Consider the following 27992-nt stretch of genomic DNA (forward strand, 5'->3'; position numbering starts at 1 on the left):
CTGGGAAGGGTTTGATTATTTTTTTTTGCCTCTTTTTTTAAGTACTGTATTTAAGCTACAGTTTTAGCAGTACATCCAAGGTATAGTTTTGTCACAGTTTTGTCACTGTATTCAGGATGCAGTTGTATCATTGTATTCAGAGCAAAAGATTACAAGGCATAACAGCTCTGGATAAATGCAGCACATGCATGGAGTATGTTTATTAAAGCATACTTATGGGATGGTGCATGGACATGCTAACAACATTAGTTTGGCCAGGTATGCATTTGGGAAGTGGATTAGCATTTTGACTGCAACATCCAAACACACAATACCTGATTCTCTCACTCTCAATCTTTTTGATGTTATTCCTGAGCTCCTCATTGGACTTCTGGATGGCCTCCTTCTCTCGGACTTCATCGTTGAGAACACGTTTGAGCTCCAGGTTCTCTTTGCGCTGCACCTCCTGACCTTCCTCATTCTCGCGGACCTTCCTGTGAGCCTCGATGAGGTCTCGGCGAGTTCCATCTCTAGCATCCTCCACCATGCGGAGCTGCGTCTTCAACTCCTCCACCTGTTCACCAGCCACAGTTAGAAGAGGGAAATGCACCTTCCATTATCAACCAGATAAATGCAGCAGCCTTTAAAGGGCAAGAACGGAAGCCCATTGTTTATTGTCTATTGTCTATATGGGAAACACGAGATAACTAGTGGATAGGATCACTGAAACAACCTGTTTGAATATTAAGGGGTAATTTGAACATGCAAACAAAGTTGAAAGAAAAAGCAATAGTTTTCAGCATAAATGAGCTTTAACATCCATGTGTTGTCAAACAAAATTAAAAACAAAGGTAGCTAAGGAGATTTTAAAACAAATTATCAAGTTTTGCATGTAAGCTACATTTTAACAAGTAATGACACGATAGAGACAAAAACCTTTTCACGAGATAAAATGATTTCTGAATTAGATAGGAGTAAAACTATGGGCAACACTGGGCTATGGAAACGGGTCTATGAAGGAAAAGACAATAGGTAAAATGGCAGAGAGAGTGAATCACGGTGTCAGTGGTGAGCTGAGCTAAAACAGATGGCAGGGATGCATTAATTGAAACTGAACTGGCAACCCCAGGTGAGGAACTTGATAGGAAAGATAGATTGTGTATAAAAAATACTAAGTGGTCTTTTTAAGGACAGGAAAAGTGATGAATTTGAGAAAAAAACAGCAAGAAAAAGAGGTGAAATGGTGGTTGGGAGAAAAGACCAGGAGAATACATTCAAGAGACTCCACAGATGAAATTAGTCGATGAAGGCTGTGCAGATGTAGATGGGGAGGAAACAGCCAAAAATTGGGCATGAATTTGGCTGGATGCCGGGAGAGAGTTAATAATCCACGGGCAGGAAGATTGCTGCAATGGTCTCTGCAGCCAGTGTATCTGATCATGAACATTAAGAAATGCAGAAAGACCTCTTTAATCAAGAATCACAGGATGTCTGTGAATGTGGGAGCAATAGATCAAACAGAAACATAGAAAAATAAGTGCTGGAGTAGGCCATTCAGGCCTTCGAGCCAGCACCGCCATTCAATATGATCATGGCTGATCATCTAAAATCAATACCCCGTTCCTGCTTTTTCTCCCATCATCCATTGATTCCTTTAGGCCTAAGAGCTGACAAGGGAGTTTGCAGAGAATTTTCACGTATTCTAAAGCTACTTGAGGCCCTGTCCAGATCTGGCATTCTACTAATGAGGGGGAGGGGGGAGGGAAGGGGGAGGGGGGAGGCTGGAGAGGGGAGTCAGTCTACCTCATGACAGAAAGGGGATGAGTTGTACAGTTTGATAGCCACAGGGAAAAAAGATCTCCTGCGGCATTGTGTCCTGCATCTTGGTGGAACCAGTCTGTTGCTAAAGATTGACCAGTGTGTAATGGAGGGGGTGAGCTGTATTGTCCAAGATGCTCTGCAGTTGGAGGAGCATCCTCCCCTCCAAGATCAACTCCAATAAATTCAACTCCGCCCCCAGGACGGAGCCAGCCTTCCTGATGAACTTGTTAATCCTGTTGCCGTTCGCGTCCTTCGTCCTGCTGCCCACCACACGACAGTGAAGAAGATGGCACAGGCCACCACAGATTGGTAGAACATCTGCAGCATCTGATCGCCGCATTTGTTCTCCAAGCAATGTCAGCATGTTTACAAGATGCCAGCAAGTTTTAGTGTAGATCTTGGTCCTAACCCCGATCATTTCATTCCCCTGTGAATGGCACTGGAATACACGAGGCCATGACATGCCCTCTGATTTGCCTGGGAAACATGTGATTCCAGATCCTCGTGACCTATGACCAAACTCAGAACTGTGCCGCCAACCTTTGTTTGAACATGCTTCCTATTCCTGCAAAAGCCTCATATTCCCGAGTCAATAAACACACATCCCCTCCATTGTTACAATAGCTTGACAACTCAAATAGACATCTCTGGAGCAGCTGCAAGCACTTTTCCACATTTATAAAATAAATACCATGTTCTCGGATTATTCCCAGTGTGAAAGGAGCTATAAAAACTTTATTGTTCCTTCTAAGATAAGCAGGGACTTGGCTGGCGCCACGCAGATCTGGTTTTGTGGGTGGAAATAAGAATATTTTACTTGAACAATCGGTCATATAATAAACTAATAAAGAGTAAACAAAAGGATTAACTTGAGCACTTAGTCTATAAGGGAACATACATAAACAAATTTAATTGCCAATGAGAAATCTGTCATTTGTGTGGTCCATACATCAGTCTCAGAGGCTGGTGAAACTGCCAACAAAAATAATCGGTCATGGTTTAACGGATTTGTTTTGCTTTTTATTCAGTTCCAACCATTTTAACCCTTTCAAGGGGATTTATAGTCACTTTGACTACTCCTGGATAACATGTTTGCACAGGAATCCTGGCTCTCTATGCTTATCCTTTATAACAAAATGCAGTTCCATGATGATTTATGCATTAAAACTATTTGACTGGAAAGACTGAAGCTAGGTTTGGGCATCCTGCCTTGTCAATCTCTGAAGAGGAGTCCAGCATGGAGTGGGATTAAGTTTATGTATTTGGATTTACACAGTAAAATTCATGTGTGTCTGGGTTAGGTGGATTTCAAGGATCATCGACAGCCTTAGAAGATGCATATTGACAACTGGCAGAGGATACTCAGAACTTTAGATCTACAAACTCCTCCTCAAATCGGGCAAGTAATTGTTGATGAGATGGTGGTGGTTAGTTTACATGGAAGAATATTCCTTTTGCTACTACACAGGGCTTCTATGTACTCCAAATTCAAAGGCTGAAGTATTTGCATATCATCTCAAATGCACTCTCCTCGATGAGCAGTCATGGACAAAGTGTCCACAGAAGTTAGTGAGGGTGTTACACATCTTCAAGGAAGCTTTGAGCACATCCTTGAATCCTTTTCTCTTTCTACCTGGTAACCTCCTCCCTTGATAATTGAACAGAGTTAAGTGTCTGTTTCAGAAGTCTGTGTTGTTCATATGAGCAATGTGGTTTGCCCAACATGGTTGACTTAGAGTAACTAGGGCCTCAATGCTGGGGACATTGACCCAGTAGAGGAAGCTAGTATTGGTTCACTTAGGTTCCAGTAGATTTTGTGCATTTTGGAGGTACAGCTTTGGTGGAATTTTTCCCGGACCTTGAGATGCCTGGTTCATGTAGTTCCAAGGTTACTACTGAGCATAATAACAGCAAATGGCATTGAACATTACAATTACTAACCACAGCACGATGGCCAGAGACCCGGGTTCGATCCTGACTATGGGTCCTTTCTGTACGGAGTTTGTTAGTTCTCCCTGTGACCACGTGGGTTTTTCCCATGTGCTCCAGTTTCCACCCACACTACAGGTTTGTAGGTTAATTGGCTTTGGCAAAAGATGGTAAATTGTCCCTCATGTGTAGGATAGTGATAGTGTACGAGGGTCGCTGGTCAGCGTGGACTCTGTTGGCCAAAAGGCCTGTTTCCATTCTGTATCTCTAAACTAACCTAACCAATCAAAGCTAAACCTGCAGTTGGTTCCTGAAATGAAAATAAGGAGACAGCTGGCTTTGGTAAGATCTTTGCACTGCTTGTTGAATGGAGCAGATCCATAACTGGGAATGTGGGAGCATGGAGGTTTCTGAGGGGGACATTTAACTGTCCATCTGCTCATCTTCAACAAAGTGGGCATCAAGTCACACCTTTTATCAAATTCACTGTAAAACTACTTAAAACTTCTGATTAAAAGCTTCCCTGCAAACCTTTCTTCATAATTATAACACCTTAATGAATCTCAACAGCAATTTTTGCCCAATGCTTTTATAACCTACTTGCAATGGACTGTGGGAAGATGAAATATCCCAACCACTAATATGTTGGAATATGAATACTTTGTTTTGCATTTTTTTACATTTTGTTACAAATCCAAGGGTTTCTTAATTATTTTGTGATTTATACCTCAATAACCTGTATTGATAACTGGATCTTTTATATCACTTCTCATCAAAATTGTTCTCTTTCTCTACAATGCGAACATGTTTTCATTAAAATATTCTACACTATATGTTACTTCTGCACCTGTGTCGACTGCCAAAATACTTTTAATCAGATCAATTCCTCCCACAAGTTTTCACTTCAAATGTTTGCTCCTAATGACTATTTTGAGTAGTTCAACTGCTCCTCTCCTTTGAGCTGGTTCGGTTGCCTGTCTACAAACTTGCTTCCTCAGACCTTCCAATGTTACAATCATGGGCAGAGAAGGAATCACTACTCAATCATAAATGACCATGTGTCTAAGGAAATTAAAGAGGTTATTTTTGAACCAACCTCTCTGAGAGACCCTTCTTTCTGGCGGGTTAAGTCTTTAAGCTGCTCGTTGAGACGTTTGACCTCTCGTTCATGCGTGGCCACCGCTTCTTCAAACTGGCCTTGGAGGTCCTTAAGGTCACCATTTATGTTGTTAATAGTATTCTGGAGAAAACAAGATGATAGAGTTGATTTGTTCCTCTCTTATTCATCAAAAAAGGTTTTAATACACAGAAACTCAATTTTATAACATAGAATAGTTTTTGTAAATTGTAAAACATATAAAATGTAATATACTGATCACTGCACAATGTTGCTTTGAGCGATCACATAATCAGATGTGGCATTAATGTATTTGGATTTAAAATTACAGAAATAGACATGAAAGCAAACGTTTGTCACCTTGTCCTGCTCCTGTTGGTTGTGCAGCTCACGTTTCAATCGATCGATCTCCATGTTTGAATTACTGAGCTCATGTTGAGTGTGGCTGAGTTTTTCTGACAAGATATTTTTCTCTGACTCTTTAAAATACAATTCCTTGAAAATACAAAAATGGTTGCTCAAATTATTGGGAGCTGTGAAAGCTGATGGCTTCCAATGAAAGAAAATGAAGAATTAAATTGTGTATTGGAAGATCTTGTACAATGGGGAAATTCAGCATGTCCCTAACTCCCTCGTAGTAATTCCTACATATGCACCATCACAGCTGGGTTCGGCAACTGCATGGCCGAAGACCATACGAAATTGCAGGATTGTGGATGCAGATGCAGCTGAAACAGCCTCCCTCATCGACTCCACCTACATCATGCTGCCTTGATAAAGCAGTCTGTAAAGCAGCGATGTAATCAAGGACCATTCACACCCAGTCATTCTCTCTTCTTTCCTTTCCCTTCTGGCAGAAGATACAGTAGCTTGAGAGCATGTGCCATCAGGTTCAAGAACAGCTTCTTTCCTGCTATTGTTAGATACGAGCACACATCTCAAATGTTAAGGATGAGTTTTTGATCTCCCAACCTACATTATTGAGGCCGTTATACGTTCTCTGTAGTTGCAACACTATATTCTGTATTTAGTTTCCTTTCCCATTTATACCAACTGCTGTATTCATGTATTGTATGATTTGCTTGGAGAGCACGCAAAACAACGTTTTTCACAGTATCTCAATACACATGACAACAGCAAACTAATACTAAATACACTGATCATTTTTTTCTGGAAAAATCATATTCTCCACAAGACAACATCTACAACTTTGATAGATTCACAGCAAATTAATAATTTCAGCAAACAAATGGAACTTCAACTAAACAAGGATTTTAGACTATTCTATCACAAAGTTAGACTTGCTTTTAAATTATTTGTCTTAGCTGAAGAAATAGATTGTCCAAGGTGGATTGAAAAAGCAAGCCAAGAGACAGGTCAGTATATGAACTGTGGAAGATATACAAACAGCTTGTTCATAGCATTCAGCAGGAATGTATCCCAATTTGAAAAAGGGATTTTATGATAAAGTCACAATTTGTGATTAACAAAGAAGGTCAGGATGAGTTGATCATTGCCCATCACATAGGAAACAATGGATTGCAATAAAGCAATGCAACTAGTGGAAGCCAAGGGATCAATTTAAGACCCTCCATTGGTTAAGTTCAAGTTCAAGTTACAAGTTCAAGTTCAAGTTACATTTATTGACACATACACAAATTGGTGCAGTGAAATTTGAGTTACCATGTAGCCACACAAATAAAATAAACACAACACACTGTGGAGTTTAACATGAACATCCCCCACAGCGGAATCAACGTTTCATACTGTGAGGGAAGGCAATAAAGTTCAGTCATCTTCCTCTTGTTCATCCCCCATAGAAACATAGAAAATAGGTGCAGGAGTAGGCCATTCGGCCCTTCAAGCCTGCACCGCCATTCAATATGATCATGGCCGATCATCCAACTCAGTATCCCATACCTGCCTTCTCTCCATACCCCCTGATCCCATTAGCCACAAGGGCCACATCTAACTCCCTCTTAAATATAGCCAATGAACTAACCTCAACTACCTTCTGTGGCAGAGAATTCCAGAGATTCACCACTCTCTGTGTAAGAAATGATTTTCTCATCTCGGTCCTAAAAGACTTCCATCTTATCCTTAAACTGTGACCCCTAGTTCTAGTCTTCCTGCATCTAGCCTGTCTAACCCCTTAAGAATTTTGTAAGTTTCTATAAGATCCCCCCTCAATCTTCTAAATTCTAGCGTGTACAAGCCGAGTCTATCCAGTCTTTCTTCATATGAAAGTCCTGCCATCCCAGGAATCAGTCTGGTGAACCTTCTCTGTACTCCCTCTATGGCAACAATGGCTTTCCTCAGATTAGGAGACCTGTACGCAATACTCCAGGTGTTGTCTCACCAAGACCCTGTACAACTGCAGTAGAACCTCCCTGCTCTTATACTCAAATCCTTTTACTATGAATGTTAACATACCATTTGCTTTATTCACTGCCTGCTGCGCCTGCATTCCTACTTTCAATGACTGGTGTACCATGTCACACAGGTCTCGTTGCATCTCCCCTTTTCCTAATCGGCCACCAATCGGATAATAGTCTACTTTCCTGTTTTTGCCACCAAAGTGGATAACCTCACATTTATCCACATTATACTGCATCCGACATGCATTTGCCCACTCACCCAACCTATCCAAGTCACCTTGCAGCCTCCTAGCATCCTCCTCACAGCTAACACTGCCCCCCAGCTTCGTGTCATCCGTAAACTTGGAAATGTTGCATTCAATTCCCTCATCCAGATCATTAATATATATTGTAAATAGCTGGGGTCCCAGCAATGAGCCTTGCGGTATCCCACTAGTCACTGCCTGCCATTGTGAAAAGGACCCGTTTACTCCTACTCTTTGCTTCCTGTCTGCCAGCCAGTTCTCTATCCACATCAATGCTGAACCCCCAATACCATGTGCTTTAAGTTTGTATACTAATCTCTTATGTGGGACCTTGTCGAAAGCCTTCTGAAAGTCCAGATATAACACATCCACTGGCTCTCCCTTATCCACTCTACTAGTTACATCCTCAAAAAATTATATAAGATTCGTCAGACATGATTTACCTTTCATAAATCCATGCTGACTTTGTCCGATGAATTCACCACTTTCCAAATGTGCTGACTCCAGAATTTTCCCCACCACCGATGTTAGACTAACTGGTCTGTAATTCCCGTTTTCTCTCTCCCTCCATTTTTAAAAAGTGGGGTTACATTACCCTCCAGTCATCAGGAACTACTCCAGAATCTAAAGAGTTTTGAAAAATTATCACTAATGCATCCACTATTTCTGCGGCTACTTCCTTAAGTACTCTGGGATGCAACTTATCTGGCCCTGGGGATTTATCGGCCTTTAAACCGTTCAATTTACCTAACACCACTTCCCGGCAAACCTGGATTTCACTCAGTTCCTCCATCTCATTTATCCCCCGGTCCCTTGCTATTTCCGGCAGATTATTTATGTCTTCCTTAGTGAAGACAGAACCAAAGTAGTTATTCAATTGGTCTGCCATGTCCTTGTTCCCCATGATCAATTCGCCTGTTTCGGACTGCAAGGGACCTACATTTGCTTTAACTAATCTTTTCCTCTTCACATATCTATAAAAACTTTTGCAGTCAGTTTTTATGTTCCCTGCCAGTTTTCTTTCATAATCTATTTTCCCTTTCCTAATTAAGCCATTTGTCCTCCTCTGCAGGACTCTGAATTCCTCCCAGTCCTCTGGTAGGCTGCTTTTTCTGGCTAATTTGAAGGCTTCATCTTTTTTTTGATACTATCCCTGATTTCCCTTGTTATCCATGGATGCACTACCTTCCCTGATTTATTCTTTTGCCAAACTGGGATGAACAATTGTTGTAGTTCATCCATGCAGTTTTTAAATGCCTTCCATTGCATATCCACCGTCAACCCTTTATGAATCATTTGCCAGTCTATCTTGGCCAATTCATGTCTCATACCCTCAAAGTCACCTTTCTTTAAGTTCAGGACCCTTGTTTCTGAATTAACAATGTCACTCTCCATCCTAATGAAGAATTCAACCATATCATGGTCACTCTTGCCCAAGGGGCCACACACAACAAGACTGCTAACTAACCCTTCCTCATTACTCAATACCCAGTCTAGAATAGCCTGCTCTCTCGTTGGTTCCTCTACATGTTGGTTTAGAAAACTATCCCGCATACATTCCAAGAAATCCTCTTCCTCAGCACCCCAGCCAATTTGATTCACCCAATCTATATGTAGATTGAAGTCACCCATTATATTTGTTTTACCTTTGTTGCACGCATTTCTAATTTCCTGTTTGATGCCATCCCCAACTCCACTACTACAGTTAGGTGGCTTGTACACAACTCCCACCAGCGTTTTCTGCCCCTTAGTGTTTCACAGCTCTACCCATATCGATTCCACATCCAATTGCATATGTCTATCCAAGCTAATGTCCGTCCTTTCTATTGCGTTAATCTCTTCTCTAACCAGCAACGCTACCCCGCCTCCTTTTCCTTTCTGTCTATCCCTCCTGAATATTGAGTATCGTATTGAGCCCCCTGCAGTCGCCGCTATGGCGGAGGGGGCGAAGATGCGGCTCGAAGAAAAGACGCATCCTCGACCAGGTAGTGACTGGGAAACGGTTTCCCCTCTCCCTCCCTCCCACCCCCCACATAAAAAGACTAAAAGACCTCCAAAGAGGTTTACTTGCAATTTACTTTATGACCCCTAAGGAAATCAAATTTGCTTAATACCTGCTGTTTCTTGCTCTCTGCTTGAATCAGACTCTCATCCCTCTCTTTATGTAAAGCAAGAATGTCTTCATTCAGCTCCTCTTTTTCCTCCTCAAGGCGATTGACTTGGTCTTCACGTTCCTGTTGAAGGTGCTGAATGACTTCATCCTTCTCTGCTGTCAGCTCAAGGCGCAGCCGATCCTGTGGACATAAATTGAAAGTTATGCCGAGGAATACTGTAGTTTTTCACGATCCACATTGTTCAAAAGCCAGCTTATGTTGCAATTTATTAGATTGGAACTATCTATTCAGTCTTTACTTCAGCGCATCCTTGATGTAACAACTTTGAGTCCTGTTTCAAACGGATTGGCATCAGAGTGCCTCAAATATTAACCGCTTATAAAGGAGACCTGGACACACTGTATCCCATTTGCCTTTGAGAGCAGTAAACATTACCGTAGGAATTTTTGTTAGGAAACTATTATGACTCCTTGATGAGATTGGTTGCAAGTGGGTTACAGATAGCTTGAATAAGTAAGCAGAATGGTATAGTGGAGTGGATTGTGCATGGTCTTTGCTCAACCCAGATGCAAAACCTGGCATTCAGCTGATTACTTCATTAAGCTGCTGTGGCCTGATTACCACATACCTTCTCTTTCTGAAGTCGTTCAACATCCTCTTCATGAAGCAGCTGCTCATTTTTCAGTGAGATCTGGATCTCCTGCTCCACTTGACCCAGTTTTTGCTGTAGGAAGTCCTTGTCTCGCTCAACGTTGATTAGCTGCAAGTCCATGTCTTTACGGACAAGATCAAGCTCAGCTGAAACAGCACAAAAAAGATAACAGTGAACACATGTCCAAGCAAAATTCTACAACTACCCATGGTTTCTGGCAGGTGTGCAGCGTATCTGTGTGCAGTAGACTCAGCTGAGAATGGGTAAAGCTGATGATGACTCAGTGGGCAATGCTAGTGTGTGAAATAGGACAAAATTTATCCCTTGGCAAAGTTGCAGGTACTAGCGGGGCTTGTCTCTAGGAGCAAAGGACATGTTTGCATTAATATCTTTAATAACCTTGGGACATTCCCTGCTTTTTACAGTTATTGATGTAAAGTCATGTTGCAATACTGATAAACAGGACAGGCAGTGAACACACGCTAAGGTTTAACAAGTGGCTTGACTGTAGCAGATCTGCTTTCTCAGCACCGGCTCAAGAAATCGTGGACACATTTGTGATCATTTTCTAATGTTCCATAGATTCAAGATTAGTTCCTGTGGATTGGAGGGTAGCTAATGTTATCCCACTTTTTAATAATAGAGGGAGAGAGAAAACAGGGAATTGTAGACCAGCTAGACTGACATCGATGGTGGGGAAGATGCTGTAGTCAATTATAAAAGATGAAATAGCAGCACATTTGGATAACAGTAACAGGATCGGTCCGAGTCAGTGAGGATTTGTGAAGGTAAAATTATGGTTGACAATCTTCTGGAATTTTTTGAGGATGTAACTAGGAAAATGGAAAAGAGAGAGCCAGTAGATGTAGTGTATCTGGACTTTCAGAATGCCTTTGATAAGGACCCTCATAGGAGATTAGTGGACAAAATTAGCACACATGGTATTTGGGGTAGGGTACTGACATGGATAGAAAATTGGTTTGCAAACAGGAAACAAAGGGTTGGCTGCGCGACCTCTGCAGTCCGTCTGTCTTTTTTTATTTTATTGTCCTGTAGAGTGTAAAGTTTGTGGTGGGTTTTTGACTGTGTATGTGTGGGGGGCATGGGGGGTGGGTGGGGGAAACATTTAGATCTCTTCCCTGTACGGGGACCCGACCTTTCCCCCGTCGGGTCTCTGTTGCCGTTGGGGCCTAGCACCGTGGAGCGGCCTCCTACCGGAACGACAACTCAAGTCACGGAACCTGCGGAGCTGCGGACATACCATCGTGGAGATGGCCAGCTTCGCAGAGTGGAGAGCTGTGGTGGCTCGCTGCTGTGACCCGACTCTGGTGGATGGTGACACCGGGAGCTCGTGGGTCCCCGGTGGGAGACTGCTTTGCGGGGCACCGGCAACGGCGACTTCTCCCGCTCGAATTGCGGGGTTGAGAGTGACCTGGAGAGGGGCCTTACATCGCCCCGCGCGGCTTTAAATGGCCGCGGACTTGCTAGTGCCCGCCGGGGGCTCCAACATCAAGACCCGGGGCAGGGCCTTACATCGCCCCGCGCGGCTTTAAGTGGCCGTGGGACTTGCTAGCACCCGCCGGGGGCTTTAACTTTGACTTCGGGAGAGGAATGGAGAGCAGGGGAGAGACAAGACTTTGCCTTCCATCACAGTGAGGAGGAGATTCACTGTGATGGATGTTTGTGTAAATTGTGTTGGTGTTGTGTCTTGGTACTTTTCTTGTATGGCTGCAGAAACCAAATTTCGTTTGAACTTCATGTGAGGTTCAAATGACAAATAAACGGTATTATTGTATTATTGTACAAAGAGTACGGATTAACGGGTCCCTTTCAGAATGGCATGCAATGACTAGTGTGGTACCGCAATGCTCGGTGCTGGGACTGCAGCTGTTTACAATATACATCAAATATTTGACTGATTTGACTTAATTTAGATGAAGGGATTAAAAGTAACATTAGCAAATGTGCAATGACACAAAGCTGGGTGGCAGTGTGATCTGTGAGGAGGATGCCATGAGGATGCAGGGTGACGTGGACAGGTTGGGTGAGTGGGCAGATGCATAATGTGGATAAATGAGAGATTATCCACTTCGGTGGCAAGAACTGGAAGGCAAATTATTATCTGAATGGTGTCAAGTTAGGAAAAGGAGAAGTACAACAAGATCTGGGTGTTCTTGTACATCAGTCACTGAAAGTAAGCATGCAGGTACAGCAGGCAGTGAAGAAAGCTAATGGCATGTTGGCCTTCATAACAAGAGGAGTTAAGTATAGGAGCAAAGAGGTCCTTCTACAGTTGTACAGGTCCCTGATGAGACCACACCTGGAATATTGTGTGCAGTTTTGGTCTCCAAATTTGAGGAAGGACATTCTATCTATTGAGGGAGTGCAGTGTAGGTTCACAAGGTTAATTTCCGGGATGGCTGGACTGTCATAAGTTGAAAGAATGGAGTGACTAGGCTTGTATACACTGGAATTTAGAAGGATGAGAGGGAATTTTATTGAAACATATAAGATTATTAAGGGATTGGACACGCTAGAGGCAGGAAACATATTCCCGATGTTGGGGGAGTGCAGAACCAGGGGCCACAGTTTAGGAATAAGGGGTAGGCCACAGAACAGAAATAGACAATAGACAATAGGTGCAGGAGTAGGCCATTCAGCCCTTCGAGCCAGCACCGCCAAAGGAATTTTTTTTTCACCCTGGGAGTTGCGAGTCTGTGGAATTCTCTGCCTCAGAAGGCAATGGAGGTCGATTCTCTGGATGCTTTCAAGAGAGAGTTAGATAGAGCTCTTAAAGATGGCAGAGTCAAAGGATATGGTGAGAAGGCAGAAACGGGGTATTGACTGTAGATGATCAGCCATGATCACAGTAAATGGCGGTGCTGGCTCGAAGGGCCGAATGGCCTGCTCCTGCACCTATTGTCTATTGACTGATAAGAATACGTATGTACCCGGTCACTGGGCAGAACTGCCCTGCCTTTCATCAGGTTTAATATGTTCTCATGTGAAGCAACATTGAACTTCCCCCATCTGGAGCTAATTTCTCCTCATCCGCATTCTCCTTCCTTTTCATTAACCACAAGGCCCACCTTTGGATCTCACCTCAAACCAGTGCTGCCTATTTCATTTGAAATTGCGCTTTGAATTCCTGAGTTTAAATTGTTCATGAAAAGCATGCAGAGTTGTAGAAGGATCAATCCTTATGGAACACTTCCCATCTTTTTTCACCTGTCCCTATATCTGACTACTTCTGCTGTCTGTTTACTATTTTGTTTATCATTGTTAAGCATTCAGAAATTCTCCCCAAATGTGACTGGCATTGACCTTAGTTCTAAGTCGACTATCATTATCTAATCAATGTCCCTTAAAAATGTAAATGCATTCACCTTGCATTTTATGCAGGGTGTATATGCTTGAAAAGCAGCACGTAATTCAAAGAGCGTAAATTATATACATATATCCGACTACGCTGACAGCAGTAAATTTAAGCGCGTTATTTCAAAAATACGAGCGCGTAAATCAAGCTTTGCTACTAAAGGAACAAGCATGTTATTTCGAAAACACATAGATCATGTACACTTAAAACGTGAGCTATGTGTATATTTTATCTCCCACACTAATCGTTTACTACTTTTTCTGTCACTTCTTTAAATAATTCACAAAGGTTTGGTCGTATATGAAGAGCTAAAAGAAGGGTCTCGACCCGCAATGTCACCTATTCCTTTTCTCCAGACCTGCTGTTTGACCCGCTGAGTTACTCCAGCTTTTTGTGTCTATCTTTGGTCATATATGATCTTGTCTCTTCAAAGCTGTGCTGACCATTCCTTATTATGTTTTCAGTTTCTACAAGACTGTCGACTACAACTTTATTAAAGACGACTCGTTCTACCACCGGTGCTAACTCAACTGGATCTATTGTATTCTGTTGGATCTTCTACTTTAAATAACAAAGTCGTTCCAGCTGTCAGTAAAATCTCTGGGAAATGAAATTATATATATGTATTACATTGCCTCTGGTACCTTTCCGTCAACTTCTTTTAATATACTTGGGTGTAATCCAACACAATTTTTCTTCAACTTCAGATTCTTTATCAAATATCTCTCCTTTTCCATTATATCCTCCTACCAACATCAAACATTTCACATATTTTCTGAATATCTCTGTTTAATATCACATTCAAGACATTAGTCTTCCTGGTATACACTGGCGAAAAAACATTAATATTTTCAATATCGTTACTTGTGAATTAATTTTATACCTCCCTTATTTTTTCTTTACATTAATTTGTCTGCGGAAGATTTAACATATCTTTTTATATTCTATGATGAATTAATATTGAAAAATGTCTACGTTTTTTATGCTTAGTGAATTATTTTATGATCGCTTCATTTTATTTTAAATCAATCTGCTGCATAATGGAGTCATAGAGTGATACAGTGTAGAAACAGGCACTTCGGCCCAACTTGCCCACTCCAGCCAGCATGTCTCAGCTACACTAGTCCCACCTGCCTGTGCTTGGTCCATATCCCTCCAAACCTGTCCTATCCACGTACCTGTTTAACGATTTTCTTAAACGATGGGATAGTCCCAGCCTCAACTACCCCCTCGGATTCCTATTAAATCTTTTTCCCTTCACCTTGAACCTATGTCCTCTGGTCCTTGATTCCCCTACTCTGGGCAAGAGACTCTGTGCATCAACCCGATCTATTCCTATCATAATTTTGTACAACTCTATAAGATCGCCCCTCATCCTCCTGCGCTCCCAGGAATAGAGACCCAGTCTACTCAACCTCTCCCTATTGCTCACAGCCTCAAGTCCTCATCCTCGTAAATCTTTTCTGAACCCTTTCAAGCTTGACAATATCTTTCCTATAACATGGTGCCCAGAACTGAACACAATATTCTAAATGCGGTTTCACCAACGTCTTATCCAACTGCAACATGACCTCCCAACTTCTATAATCAATACTCTGACTGATGAAGACCAATGTGCCAAAAACCTTTTTGGCCACCTTATCTACCTGCGACTCGACCTTCAAGGAACTATGCACCTGCACTCCTAGATTCCTCTGCACTATTGAATGAGAAACAAACTAAGTACTAAATTGCACCTGGCCTAAGAGTGGTATGTAAAGAGTTAACACAGTGCTCATTATTCACAGGTGAACAACAAAATAAATTTGCCCCCATACGTGTACATGCACACAAGTGCACACAAGGGCATGCATGCACACACATACAAAATATACACTTTTAGATAAATGCACTCAAATCACCTATAAGAGACTCCTTCGCAAGCAGAATGGTTTGATTTTCTCCCTCGAGCTGCTCCTTGTGGGACTCAAGCTGTACAACAAGCTGCTGAGCTACAAACAGGTTGGTCTCTAGTGCTTCCTTGTCTGCCCTGGAAAGTACAGCAAAATAAAAATGATAAGTAAGATCTGAGTTGAGGGTCGACATGCAATGTACGTGATCTCTAGGTAAAACACACGTGCTGGTGAAATGGCAATCAGGACTGATCTGCAGTTGTGAGCTATCAATTAGATACAGATTGATGTAGAAAGCCTTACATCAGTTCGAGGACATGGAAGTAAGTTGATATTTCTGTTAGTGAATATTGTGGTTAACATCTCACCTCAGCTCTCTCTGTGGTACGCTAGTTATCTGTGACCAGGCACTGCTTGTAGATTATCCAGGGTCCATCAAACAAAGCAATATTGCTGTGTCAGTCTGGGAGGAGAGCATGAGGTGGGCTGGAGGGTGGGGTGGGCCCGGATGAATCAGTGAGGGGTGGCTGGATGGTCGCACGTCTGTGGTAGATTAAATAACAAGGAGGCACCATCCCAATCTGAGCAAATATACCACAACCCAGTGATGGATCAAAACTTCAGTGATAAAGGAGAATAGAATATTCCTCTCCTCACAGAAGTACGCTCCAGGGCATTACAGTGATACAGCAGGTTGAGTTGCTATCTCAGCTCTGCTTACCAGAGTTTAATCTTGACTTCCGTTGTAGCTTGCATGTTCTCCCCGTAACTGCACGGGTTTCCTCCGGCTGCTTTGGTTTCCTCCCAAATCACAAATACATCGAGGTTGATGGCAGGTTAATTGGCCACAGTAGTTGCCTCTCGTGTGTAGGGGAATGATAGAACACGGATGTTGATGGGGAATATGGGGAAAATAAAATGGGACTGATGTGGGATTGGTTAAAATGGGTGATTTGTTTTCAGCATGGACTCGGCAGGCTGAAGGTCCTGTTTTGGTGCTGTATTACTGCAGGCTGGACATGACCATTAAAAGTTATTTGTAATCTCAAATCAGCGAGAAATGGTAGGTGCCTCTTGCCCACTGATGTGAATGACACCAGCAATGATCAGGCAGCAATAATGGGCAATTCAATGCATGGCCAGTCCCTTCAATGTTGCTTCAGTTAAATGCCCTTAAGTGGGTCTTCAATAAGCACATGCAGGGAATGGGGGGATATGGATCATGTGCAGACAGATGAGATTAATTTACTTAGGCATTATGTTCAATACAGACATTGTGAACTGAAGGGCTTGTTCCTGTGCTCTGCAGTTCTAGGTTCAATGCTCTTATAATGAGAATCCAACATTTTCACTGAAACACATGAGCATTAGAAAATGGGAGGATGAATTAATCTCTTGGCCCTCAAGCCCGCCGTACTATTCAACATGATTATTGCTGATCTCTCTCATGGGTCAAAACTTGGAATTGGCAAAAATAGCTTCATCATTATTTCTTGTGGTTCCACAGGCCAGGGCCTAAGGATTGCATTAGATGTCCGACAACATGCAAAGGGCAACAATTGTACTGAAGGTTCCCTCTACTTGAAGCATTCAAGGAGAGTGTACAGGTTCAGACTCCCCCACCTAAGGACAGCTATCTCTTCAGACAGTGCTCTGCTCTCCCTCTCAGCAGCTGTCAGCTGCACCACCAGGCCGGCCTTTTCCTTCATTATTTCTTCTTTCTCCTTGCTGGCCCGAAGGAGTCCAGCACTCTGGAGTTCACCGTCCCGCTGCACCTGAGCTAGCTGCTCACTCAGGGACTGCTTCTGCCGATTCACCTGCATAGGACAGAAGAGCAGGGCAAGATGAAACAAACATCGGGACCTGGCACAGAGATGCAGGATGCTGGACGACCTCTAAAAAGGAAATGTGAGCTCAGCACTTGAGCTGCAATTTGACCAAAGGTTACAGTAACCAGGTCAACTTGATGAGTTAATAGTGTTATATATGTTAATGGTGCTGGATATGAACTGGAACAATGAAATACATACTTGCCCCAGCCTCACGAGCACTTTAGATACACCACCAACAACAACAACAAATATTTATATATATAATGTAGGAACAAAGAACTGCAAATGCTAGTTTACAATAAAAAAAACAGTGCTGGAATAACTCAGTGGGTCAGGCAACATGGATAGGTGACATTTCAGGCTTGGGGCCCTTTTTCAGACTGGATAAATATGCAATACATTATGAGTTATTCCAAGTAAGCCAGACAATGATATAGCGATGTTACATACTGTAGAAACATAGAAAATAGGTGCAGGAGGAGGCCATTTGGCCCTTCGAGCCTGCACTGCCATTCGATATGATCATGGCTGATCATCCAACTCAGTATCCCATCCCTGCCTTCTTTCCATACCCCCTGATCCCTTTAGCCACAAGGGCCACATCTAACTCCCTCTTAAATATAGCCAATGAACTGGCCTCAACTACCTTCTGTGGCAGAGAATTCCACAGATTCACCACTCTCTGTGTAAATACTTACCTTCAGCGGCGCTGCAGTTCTGCCACTGGCCGTATGCGCGGCTTTGGCGCCTTTAAGGGGGGGGGGCGGGATTAAAATGCCGTTTTCTCCTGCCTGACGGAGTCGAACTTCCTTAGGTTGTTAAGCTGCTGCAGAAAAATCGTTCCGACTTCCGTTCTCGGAAGTTTTTTTTTAATTGCCGGAGAATTTAATCCCTGGAGTAAAATAAAAAACTACTTCTAACGCCGTCAACGCCTATAATGGGACGGATCTCACGTAGGCGACAAAACAAAATGTAAGTCGTCTATTTTACATATAAACTTGCTTCTTAGGATGACTTTAATAAAAATTTCCTTGGCGATAATGTGATTTTGGCCTCATTCGAACCGGCAGTGTTTTTCCGGCCAATATGGGGTTCAAATTCACTGCAACTACAACGTTCCAATCGATCGCATTCCACAAAAACCCACTCACAAGATGATTAAAATACACATTAATTTACGGGAATTAAACATTAAATTCCTTCCATTTGGCCTATAATTTCATGACAAAGATTTAAAAATCACGTTATATTGTGAATTCTTGTGTGAATGTTATTTGAATACTTAGGCTATTTAAAAATGTTAATCTTTTCTTAAGAAATAGATAGATGTTTAGATCTAGTAATTGAATTTTGTAATTAGCTACAATTACGTAACTAACTAATTATATGCTTTAAGTTCAGGTCATCCAAGTAAGATTGTTTCATATTTGTTTCAGAATGTTTCAATCTATAATAACTGAAAATTTCATTCAGTTCTTTTAATTTTTAAGAAAGTTATGGGCTTTTGACTCTCGATCACAACTTTTGAGTTAAGTCAATGGAAAAGCAATAGGGAACAAGATGCTAATTTCAGAGTAGGAAAATTGACATAACTTCTTTAATACCGAAGATATGAAAGTGAATTAGGTGTCAAATTAAACTTCTTTTTATGCTTTATCTGATGGGATAAATTGCAGACTTGATTTTTAAAATCTCAAAATGTTGTAACATTGCTACATGATAGGGCACAAACCAAAGTACCTAGAGCAACCATGTTAGTGCAAAGTCTGTGCAATTTCTGTGCTGAGGTGGGGTGGGTGTTAGGGCTGTGCAGGCTGGTTCGATAACCTGAACGTTGATAGGAAGAAACTGTTCTTGAACCTGGAGGTAATGGTTTTCAGACTCCAGTACCTTCTTCCGGAGTATGCAAAGAATGCATGGTCAGGGTGGTGTAGGTTTTTGACGATATTACCTGCCTTCTTGAAGCAGCAATCCCTGTAGATCCCTTCGCACATGGGGAGGTCAGTACCAGTAATGGACCAGGCAATGTCCACCTCTTTCTGCAACCTCCTTTGTTCATGAGCATTTGAAGTTGTGAAGTTACAGAATCTTCTATGTCTATGTCTAATGTTTACATAGAAACATAGAAATTAGGTGCAGGAGTAGGCCATTCGGCCCTTCGAGCCTGCACCGCCATTCAATATGATCATGGCTGATCATCCAACTCAGTATCCCGTACCTGCCTTCTCTCCATACCCTCTGATACCCTTAGCCACAAGGGCCACATCTAACTCTATATAGCCAATGAACTGGCCTTGACTACCCTCTGCGGCAGAGAGTTCCAGAGATTCACCACTCTCTGTGTGATAAAAGTTCTTCTCATCTTGGTTTTAAAGGATTTCCCCCTTATCCTTAAGCTGTGACCCCTTGTCCTGGACTTCCCCAACATCGGGAGCAATCTTCCTCCATCTAGCCTGTCCAACCCCTTAAGAATTTTGTAAGTTTCTATAAGATCCCCTCTCAATCTCCTAAATTCTAGAGAGTATAAACCAAGTATATCCAGTCTTTCTTCATAAGACAGTCCTGACATCCCAGGAATCAGTCTGGTGAACCTTCTCTGCACTCCCTCTATGGCAATAATGTCCTTCCTCAGATTTGGAGACCAAAACTGTACGCAATACTCCAGGTGTGGTCTCACCAAGACCCTGTACAACTGCAGTAGAACCTCCCTGTTCCTATACTCAAATCCTTTTGCTATGAAAGCTAACATACCATTCGCTTTCTTCACTGCCTGCTGCACCTGCATGCCTACTTTCAATGACTGGTGTACCATGACACCCAGGTCTCGCTGCATCTCCCCTTTTCCTAGTCGGCCACCATTTAGATAATAGTCTGCTTTCCTGTTTTTGCCACCAAAATGGATAACCTCACATTTATCCTCATTATACTGCATCTGCCAAACATTTGCCCACTCACCCAGCCTATCCAAGTCACCTTGCAGTCTCCTAACATCCTCCTCACAGCTAACTGCCCCCCAGCTTAGGGTCATCCGCAAACTTGGAGATATTGCCTTCAATTCCCTCATCCAGATCATTAATATATATTGTAAATAGCTGGGGTCCCAGCACTGAGCCTTGCGGTACCCCACTAGTCACTGCCTACCATTGTGAAAAGGACCCGTTTACTCCTACTCTTTGCTTCCTGTTTGCCAGCCAGTTCTCTATCCACATCAATACTGAACCCCCAATGCCGTGTACTTTAAGTTTGTATACTAATCTCTTATGTGGGACCTTGTCGAAAGCCTTCTGGAAGTCCAGATACACCACATCCACTGGTTCTCCCCTATCCACACTACTAGTTACATCCTCGAAAAATTCTATAAGATTCGTCAGACATGATTTACCTTTCGTAAATCCATGCTGACTTTGTCCAATGATTTCACCACTTTCCAAATGTGCTGCTATCCCATCTTTAATAACTGACTCTAACAGTTTCCCCACTACCGATGTTAGACTAACTGGTCTGTAATTCCCCGTTTTCTCTCTCCCTCCCTTCTTAAAAAGTGGGGTTACGCTTACTACCTTCCTATAATCTTAGCAAAAATAATAGGAATAGGAAGGTCATCTCAATTTATAGTTATCTTCACTAAACCTCTGGACAACCATGACATGGGACCATAGTTTCTGAATCCCTCATAACCTCTCCAATGCCAATGCCTTGTATCTCCATAGTTCCTTTAACAATAGTAAGACTTCTCAAAATCATTCATAAATACACAATGCAAACAGATTAGCCACTGAGCCACATAAGATATATGTAGGAAAGAACTGCAGAAGCTGGTTTAAATCGAAGATAGACACAAAATGCTGGAGTAACTCAGGAGGAGAGGAAGCATCTGTGGAGAGAAGGAATGGGTGACGTTTTGGGTCAAGACCTTTCTTCAGACTGGTGTGAAGAAGAACAGTCTGAAGAAAGGTCCTGACTCGAAACGACACCCAATCCTTCTTTCCAGAGATGCTGCGTGTCTCGCTGAGTTACTCCAGCATTTTGTGTCTATCTATGAAAATATTACGACAGATAGCTTAAAAAATGGGGCAAGGAGGCAGTTAAAGAGCAATTGATAAGAAAAGAGAGAGGCAAAAGACGTTTGCTGTACTTTTTACATCCTTCCACTGTTGCTGTTATTTATTTGGCTAAATATCTAAATGGAAGTATTGCCAGCTATGTTAATCACATTCCCACTCCCTGAAGATTTCTTGTCTCTGTCGACAATAAAGGGGATAAAACAAACAGACCATTTAGATTTAATAAAGAGAAACATTGCACCAGCTGTTGGAACATCCTTTAGTTCATACCTGTCCAATTTGATCTTGAAGCAGATCCCTCTCTCTTTGGAGAATCAATATATCGTGTTCTAGCTGTTCACGGGTTGCTTCCACAATCTGCAGGGATTGGTCTAATCCATGTTTCTCGGTGTCCAGGTTCATTTTCTCCTGTTCCACACGGACCAACACATCGTGGATATTAGCTTTTGCTTTCTCAATCTCTTTCTTCTGTCCTTGTAGAACTGATCTATCAGCTTCCATCTAAGAGAACAGAAACATTTAACTGGCATTAACCCCGAGCTTTAACTGTGAATGCTCCAAGCACATTGGCCCAATTCTGCACAATAAACTGATGTTATGAAAGAGATGCTTGCGAATGTGAATATTAAGAGCAATAAGGGATGGAGAACACATCTAATAATTGGGGTGATATTGTGTAATTCTGTCTATGAATAGTTCTGTTCTTGACCAAGGCTCTCAATGAAAATGAAAAAAGGGAGGATCCATTGTAGTATCCTCCCTCTGATACCATGGGCTCTCATCATCTTTAGCAACCTCACGTGTGTCACCTTATCAAAGGCCTTCTGAAAATTCAGGTAATCTATTGAGATAGCTTTTTATCACTTTAATATTTTCTTTTGTGAGTATATTATTTTTTTCATTTTCATTGAGAGCCTTAGATATGCCATTATCTATAAATGGCATATCTAAGGCTCTCAATGAAAATGAAAAAAATAATATACTCACAAAAGAAAATATTAAAGTGATAAAAGCTATCTCAATAGATTACCTGAATTTTCAGAATGCCTTTGATAAGGTGACACGCGAGGTTGCTAAAGATGATGAGAGCCCATGGTATCATAGGGAGGATACTACAATGGTTGGCAGAAGGTTGGCTGGATGGCAGAAAGCAAAGAGTGGCAATAATGGGGGCTTTTACTGCTGGAGCTGTTGAAGGCTGTAGAAGGTGCAGAAGGCTGGCTGCTGGTGACTAGTGGTGTTCCGCAGGGGTCGGTGTTGGGGCCACTATTCTTCATGTTGTATATCAATAATTTGGACGAGGGAACTGAAGATTTGTGGCCAAGATTGCAGATGATACAAAGATTGGTGGAGGAGCAGATGGTGTTGAGAATGCAGGAACTCAGCAGAAGGACTTAAACAGGTTGGGTGAGTGTGAGCAAAGAAGTGGAATTACAGTAGCAAAGTGTAGTCATGCATTTTGGTCGCAGAAATAAAGGCATAGACTACTTTCTAAATGGGGTGAGGATTCAGTAATTGGAGGTGCAAAGGGATGGGAGTGCTGGTGCAGGATTTCTTAAAGGTCAATTTGCAAGTTGAATCAGTAGTAAGGAAGGCAAATGCAATGTTAACATCATTTATTTTGAGGACTAGAATACAAAAACAGGGATGTAATGCTGAGGCTTTATAAGGCACTGATCTGACCACATTCAGAGTATTGTGAGGAAGTTTGGGCCCCATATCCCATATCAGAGGAAGGATGTGTTGGATTTGGAGCAGGTCGACAGCACTGGGCCTGTACTCACTGCAGTTTTGAAGATTGAGGGATTGGGGGGGGGGGGGGGGGGGGGGGGGGGGGGAGGAGGAGGCTCAATGAAGTGTACTAAATAGTTAAAGGCCTGGATAGAGTGGATGAGGAGAGGATGTTTCTACTTTTGGGGGAGTCTAGAACCAAAGGGAGTAGCCTCAGGATAAAAGGACATACCTTGAGGAAGGAGATGAGGAGGAATTTCTTCAGAGGATGGGTGGGTCTTCTTCAGAGTCAGAGGGTGATCAATCTGTCAAATTCATTGCCACATTCGGCAGTGGAGTTTTTTGAGGCAGGGATTGACAGATTCTTGATTAGTATGGTTATCAAGGGATTTGGGGAGAAGGCAGGAGAATGGGCTGAGAGGAAAAGATAGATCGATGATTGAATGGGGGCGTAGACTCGATGGGCTGAATGGCCTACCTCTGCCCCCGTGACTTATGAACTGGTGGACATGATGTATTTATGATGAACACCATGCTCACTTTCCTGTTCTAATATCGCTACCAGAAATTAATACTCCTAAATATGTACTCAATTCTGAGGCCACTTTTAGCCATGGCACAGGCAAATAAAGACTGTATTTTGAAAGAGACATGTGCCGTTCCATTGCAGGACTTTACTTACTGGCCCATAACATATTCACAACCTCACTGAAATAATCTGCGTATCCTTGGCTGAGATCTTGACAAGAGGAGAATCCCTATATCTCCAATTACTAAACTTGTTTGGAGATAAATTTCCATTACTAGCCAGTAGAACTGTGGTAGGCAGTCCACAGAAAGATTACAATCACTGAACATCAATGAACGATTTTCTTTGAAATGAAAATGCTAATTATTTGCTGACATATGAAACTCAAGAAGTTTAAATTAAATCTTGCTCTGGTCTTGGGAGTATCTAGTCTGATTGTTGTTCAGGCATGAATATCCCTAATGTTGGAAGCCATGCAAATAAAACATGTCCTAAAATTCTCTTGGTCCCAAATGGAAACGTTAACTACATGTTTCAACCACCACAACTTCTGCCTTTCCATGCATGTGCTTTCAAATCAGGATTCCCTGTAAAAGGGCAGCTCCAATCTCATTGATAAAGCAGGTCCTAAATGTTAAATATCACATTTACAGTAGCCCCCAGACTTTACTCACACCAGTGTTCAAGCTCTTACTCTACACTCTATAGAAGTGTCCTGTCCTGCAGAGTTTCCAACTGAAAGGGGTGAGAGGAAGTGAAAGGGGGCAGCAGCGCTGTCTTCAGACCAGGAAAACCCATATGACGGCAGGGCGAGAGGATGAGGGAGTTCTTTATACACCCGAGCAAAAAAAAGCCACCCAGGACCACCATGAAGCGCTGGCAGCAGGTGGGTGCTGAGCCTGCTCCTGGGGTGACTCACTCTGACGTAGTGTTGAAAGAAATTCCATGTCATTAATCATGTCAAAGTGAAAACTAATCCTTGGAACTGCACCTCTCTTGTGCTCATTCACTTACACACACACAAGCTGGAGTAACTCAGCGGGACAGGCAGCATCTCTGGAGAGAAGGAATAGTTGACATTTCAGACATACTGTATGTGACATCTTCATTGCATTTAATGTTTTTGTGTGTAAAGCAAATGCGCAAGAAACAGCCACATAAGACCCTTGCCCTCACTCAAGCTACACTCCCTCGAGCAACACTCCATTAGGTAGCCAGCCACCACGAAGTATGCTTGAAAAGAAGACAAGGTTGTGGTTGAGAAGAAGGAAGAGATTGTGTCATTGTATTTGACACAGCAAAACCACAGCTAAGACATTAGAATTACATGGTTCAGTTCGAGAGTCCGCCACAGTCAGAGCAGGGGGAAGGGGACACCGTTTTGTCAACCTCTTGGAGAGGTGTTGCACCTGTAATGTTTTCCAAGATGGCTTGGAAGATGATTATCAAAAGCTGATATTGATGCCTTCCTGACACATTACAAGGGCTTGCAAGGAATATAAGAGAGCTGTGCAATTTACAGTAAGTCACGTAGTTTGTTGATCCCGAGAGAATTCCATGCCGTTGTGCATCATGAAAGTGCTTTAACCCACATTCACTGATGCCATTTTCCTTTTTAGGATCCGGAAGAGGTGAAAAATGTGGACATGTCTGATAGCCAAGTGGTTCAGTATTATAACAGGAGTTAATGGAATAATTGTGGTCTCTGCCTAATCATGAAGGAAATCCTGACGACTGAATCATTTCAGGGTGAAAAAGAAATCAGGGAGAGTATTGAATCAATCCACATGAAGAGGCTTCTTGTAACATCTCCTCAGGCAATTTTGCCATGAGCAGACTGGGAACCGTACTCAAAATTATTGCATTTCTGGTCTTTACTGTAAGTTACGATGCATGAGTTCTCAGAGGTTTAACAATGTGCATTTTATCTGATCCATGAGTGCCAGAATTAAAGTGTATCAAAGTGGTTCTGTTCTGAGGGGGGTCTTTTGAAGCTGGCTCAGCTAACTTACCCGGAGGAGGATACGATTCAATTCAACCTTATCCTGAGCCAATCCTTCACTGAGTGCACTCATCTTGGCAAGGGAGTCGCGCAGGGCGTCTTTCTCCGTCTTCAGCTTATTTAACGACAACTCAAAGTCTGCGCTCGTCAGCTCAGCCTGCAAGATCGAAATGAGAAGAATGCCTTCAAGATAACAATAAATGTTAGCAGGACAAGGCACATGCAAATCAGACAGGAAGTCAAACAGATAACAGATACAACCATACATTGCCACGAAGTCCGAAAAAGAATTCAACATAATTAAAAAAAAACCCATGTCAATCACACAAAGAAAAACAATCAATCTTATGTAAACACTGCAGTGGAGCCTAAAATGCAGTCACAGACTGTGAAATGGACAAGAAGCTTTTGTTATCGTTTGAAGCTGAAAGAAGTGAAAGCTTTATCGAATGACTTCAGAACTTGGTCAGGTCTTCCACAAGAATAAATATTATGTAACTGGACTGGTAACCTAGAAGGCCCAAGGCAAAAATTCTATTCCCATTTTAGGAAATGTAAGACTAGTCATACAGCACGGAAACAGACACTTCGGTTCACCTTGTCCATGCTGACCAAGTTGGTATTTTGTGTTAGTCCCATTTGTCTGCATTTGGCCCATATCCTTTTCAACCTTGCTTTCCATATATCTGTCCAAATAACTTTTGAATGTTGTAATTATAGTTGCTTCCATAGCCTCCTCTAGCAGTTCATTCAAGATATAACTACCTTCTGAGTAAAAACATTGTCCCTCAGGTCCCTCTTAAATCTCTCTTCTCTCACCTTTGCCCTCTTGGGTTAGAATCTTCTACCCTGAGGAAAAGACTCTGAGTGTTCACTTCATCCATGTCCCTCATCAATAAGGTCACTCCTCACCCTCCCACAAGCCAAAGGAAAACAGGTCCTAGCTTATCCAGCCTCTCCCTATATCACAATCCTGCAAGTCCAGGTAACATCATGATGAATCCACAATCTTTCCAAGTTAATGTTATCTTTACATTTTTAATGGTGAACTAATTAAAAATATATCCAGGGTAAACATAAACTTTAATGATGGTAATCATGAAACTGCTGGATTGTTGTAAGCATTTTCCTTGTCCTTTGAGAAAAGAAATCCCCATTCCACCTTATCTTACTTTTTCCTGAACCCATCAGCCAATTGACTGATGCTGGCTCCCAGAACAATCTAATTGCCCCACATTTCTTGGTAACCTATCCTCTCTCAGATGCCAATCAACTCCATTCTACTCCCCTGCTAATTAACTTAAAAACCTACACATGTTTGGCATATTGGGGGAACCTAGAGTAAATCCATGCAATTGCAAGAACATGTAACTTCACACTGATTTCCAGGGGGGTCAAGATTGAACCTGGCTCTCTATAGTGGAAAGCAGCAGCACTACCTGTTGTGCCACCCTTAACTCATAGCAAGGTTGTTCTCAATTCCCCTCTGAAACGGATCTGGTCAGCAGAAAGATACAACACATCAATTGAGCTATTTACAGTGCATAGATACATGAAAAGGGTATAACATTTAGTGCAACGTGAAGCCAGCAATGTCTGATGAATTTACAGTGCATAGATACATGAAAAGGGTATAACATTTAGTGCAACGTGAAGCCAGCAATGTCTGATGAAAGATAGTCCGAGGGTCAAACCGAGGTAGATAGTAATTCAGCACTGCTCTCTGGTTGTGGTAGGATGATTCAGTTGCCTGATAACAGCTGGGAAGAATCTGGAGGTGTGTGTTTTCACACTTCTAAACCTTTTACCTGATGCGTCATTTAGTTGAAAATAAATTCAGAACGGACAATAAATGTTTACTTTTCCAATAAATTACAAAACAAAATTCTCTACTGGATATCAGTCTTAATTACACAGCATCAAGAGCTTTCATGGGTCCTAGTGTGGGGTGGAGCTCCATGAGAAAGATGGAGGTTAGTGTATCTGCTCATTCAGTGTTCCTTCTGGGTAATGCCCTGGAAGTAATCTGTGTGCCTGACCTCACAACCACGTGTCAAAGCAAGAGTGGTAAAGGAAGATAAATGAGAAGAGAAATGTTCCGAAATAATCAACCAAATATAGATTAAACTCTTCCAAATCCTACAGCTCCCCTAAGTAAGGCAAACTTTTCCAGAGTAGACAAAAATGCTGGAGAAAGTCAGCGGGTGAGGCAGCATCTATCCAGCGAAGGAAATAGGCTATGTTTAAGGTCTAAACCCTTCTTCAGACTCCATAGATGCTGCCTCACCCGCTGAGTTTCTTTAGCATTTTTGTCTACCTTTGATTTTCCAA

General features: G+C 42.2%; 1 protein-coding gene across 1 annotated transcript in view; it reads right to left on the reverse strand.

The window, feature by feature from the left end:
• LOC129703508 (rootletin-like) overlaps positions 1-27992 on the reverse strand; it is a 229040-nt gene that overhangs the window by 68487 nt on the left and 132561 nt on the right. The window contains exons 16-24 of the mRNA XM_055646034.1: positions 25672-25818; positions 21670-21900; positions 17127-17320; positions 15513-15640; positions 10212-10381; positions 9584-9763; positions 5207-5341; positions 4826-4969; positions 315-553 (exon numbers count right to left, since the gene is read on the reverse strand). Coding sequence (XP_055502009.1) covers positions 315-553; positions 4826-4969; positions 5207-5341; positions 9584-9763; positions 10212-10381; positions 15513-15640; positions 17127-17320; positions 21670-21900; positions 25672-25818 — 1568 coding nt within the window. The remainder of the gene's footprint in view (positions 1-314; positions 554-4825; positions 4970-5206; positions 5342-9583; positions 9764-10211; positions 10382-15512; positions 15641-17126; positions 17321-21669; positions 21901-25671; positions 25819-27992) is intronic.

Source organism: Leucoraja erinacea, chromosome 14 (genome assembly GCF_028641065.1).
Source record: "Leucoraja erinacea ecotype New England chromosome 14, Leri_hhj_1, whole genome shotgun sequence".
Taxonomy (NCBI): domain Eukaryota; kingdom Metazoa; phylum Chordata; class Chondrichthyes; order Rajiformes; family Rajidae; genus Leucoraja; species Leucoraja erinaceus.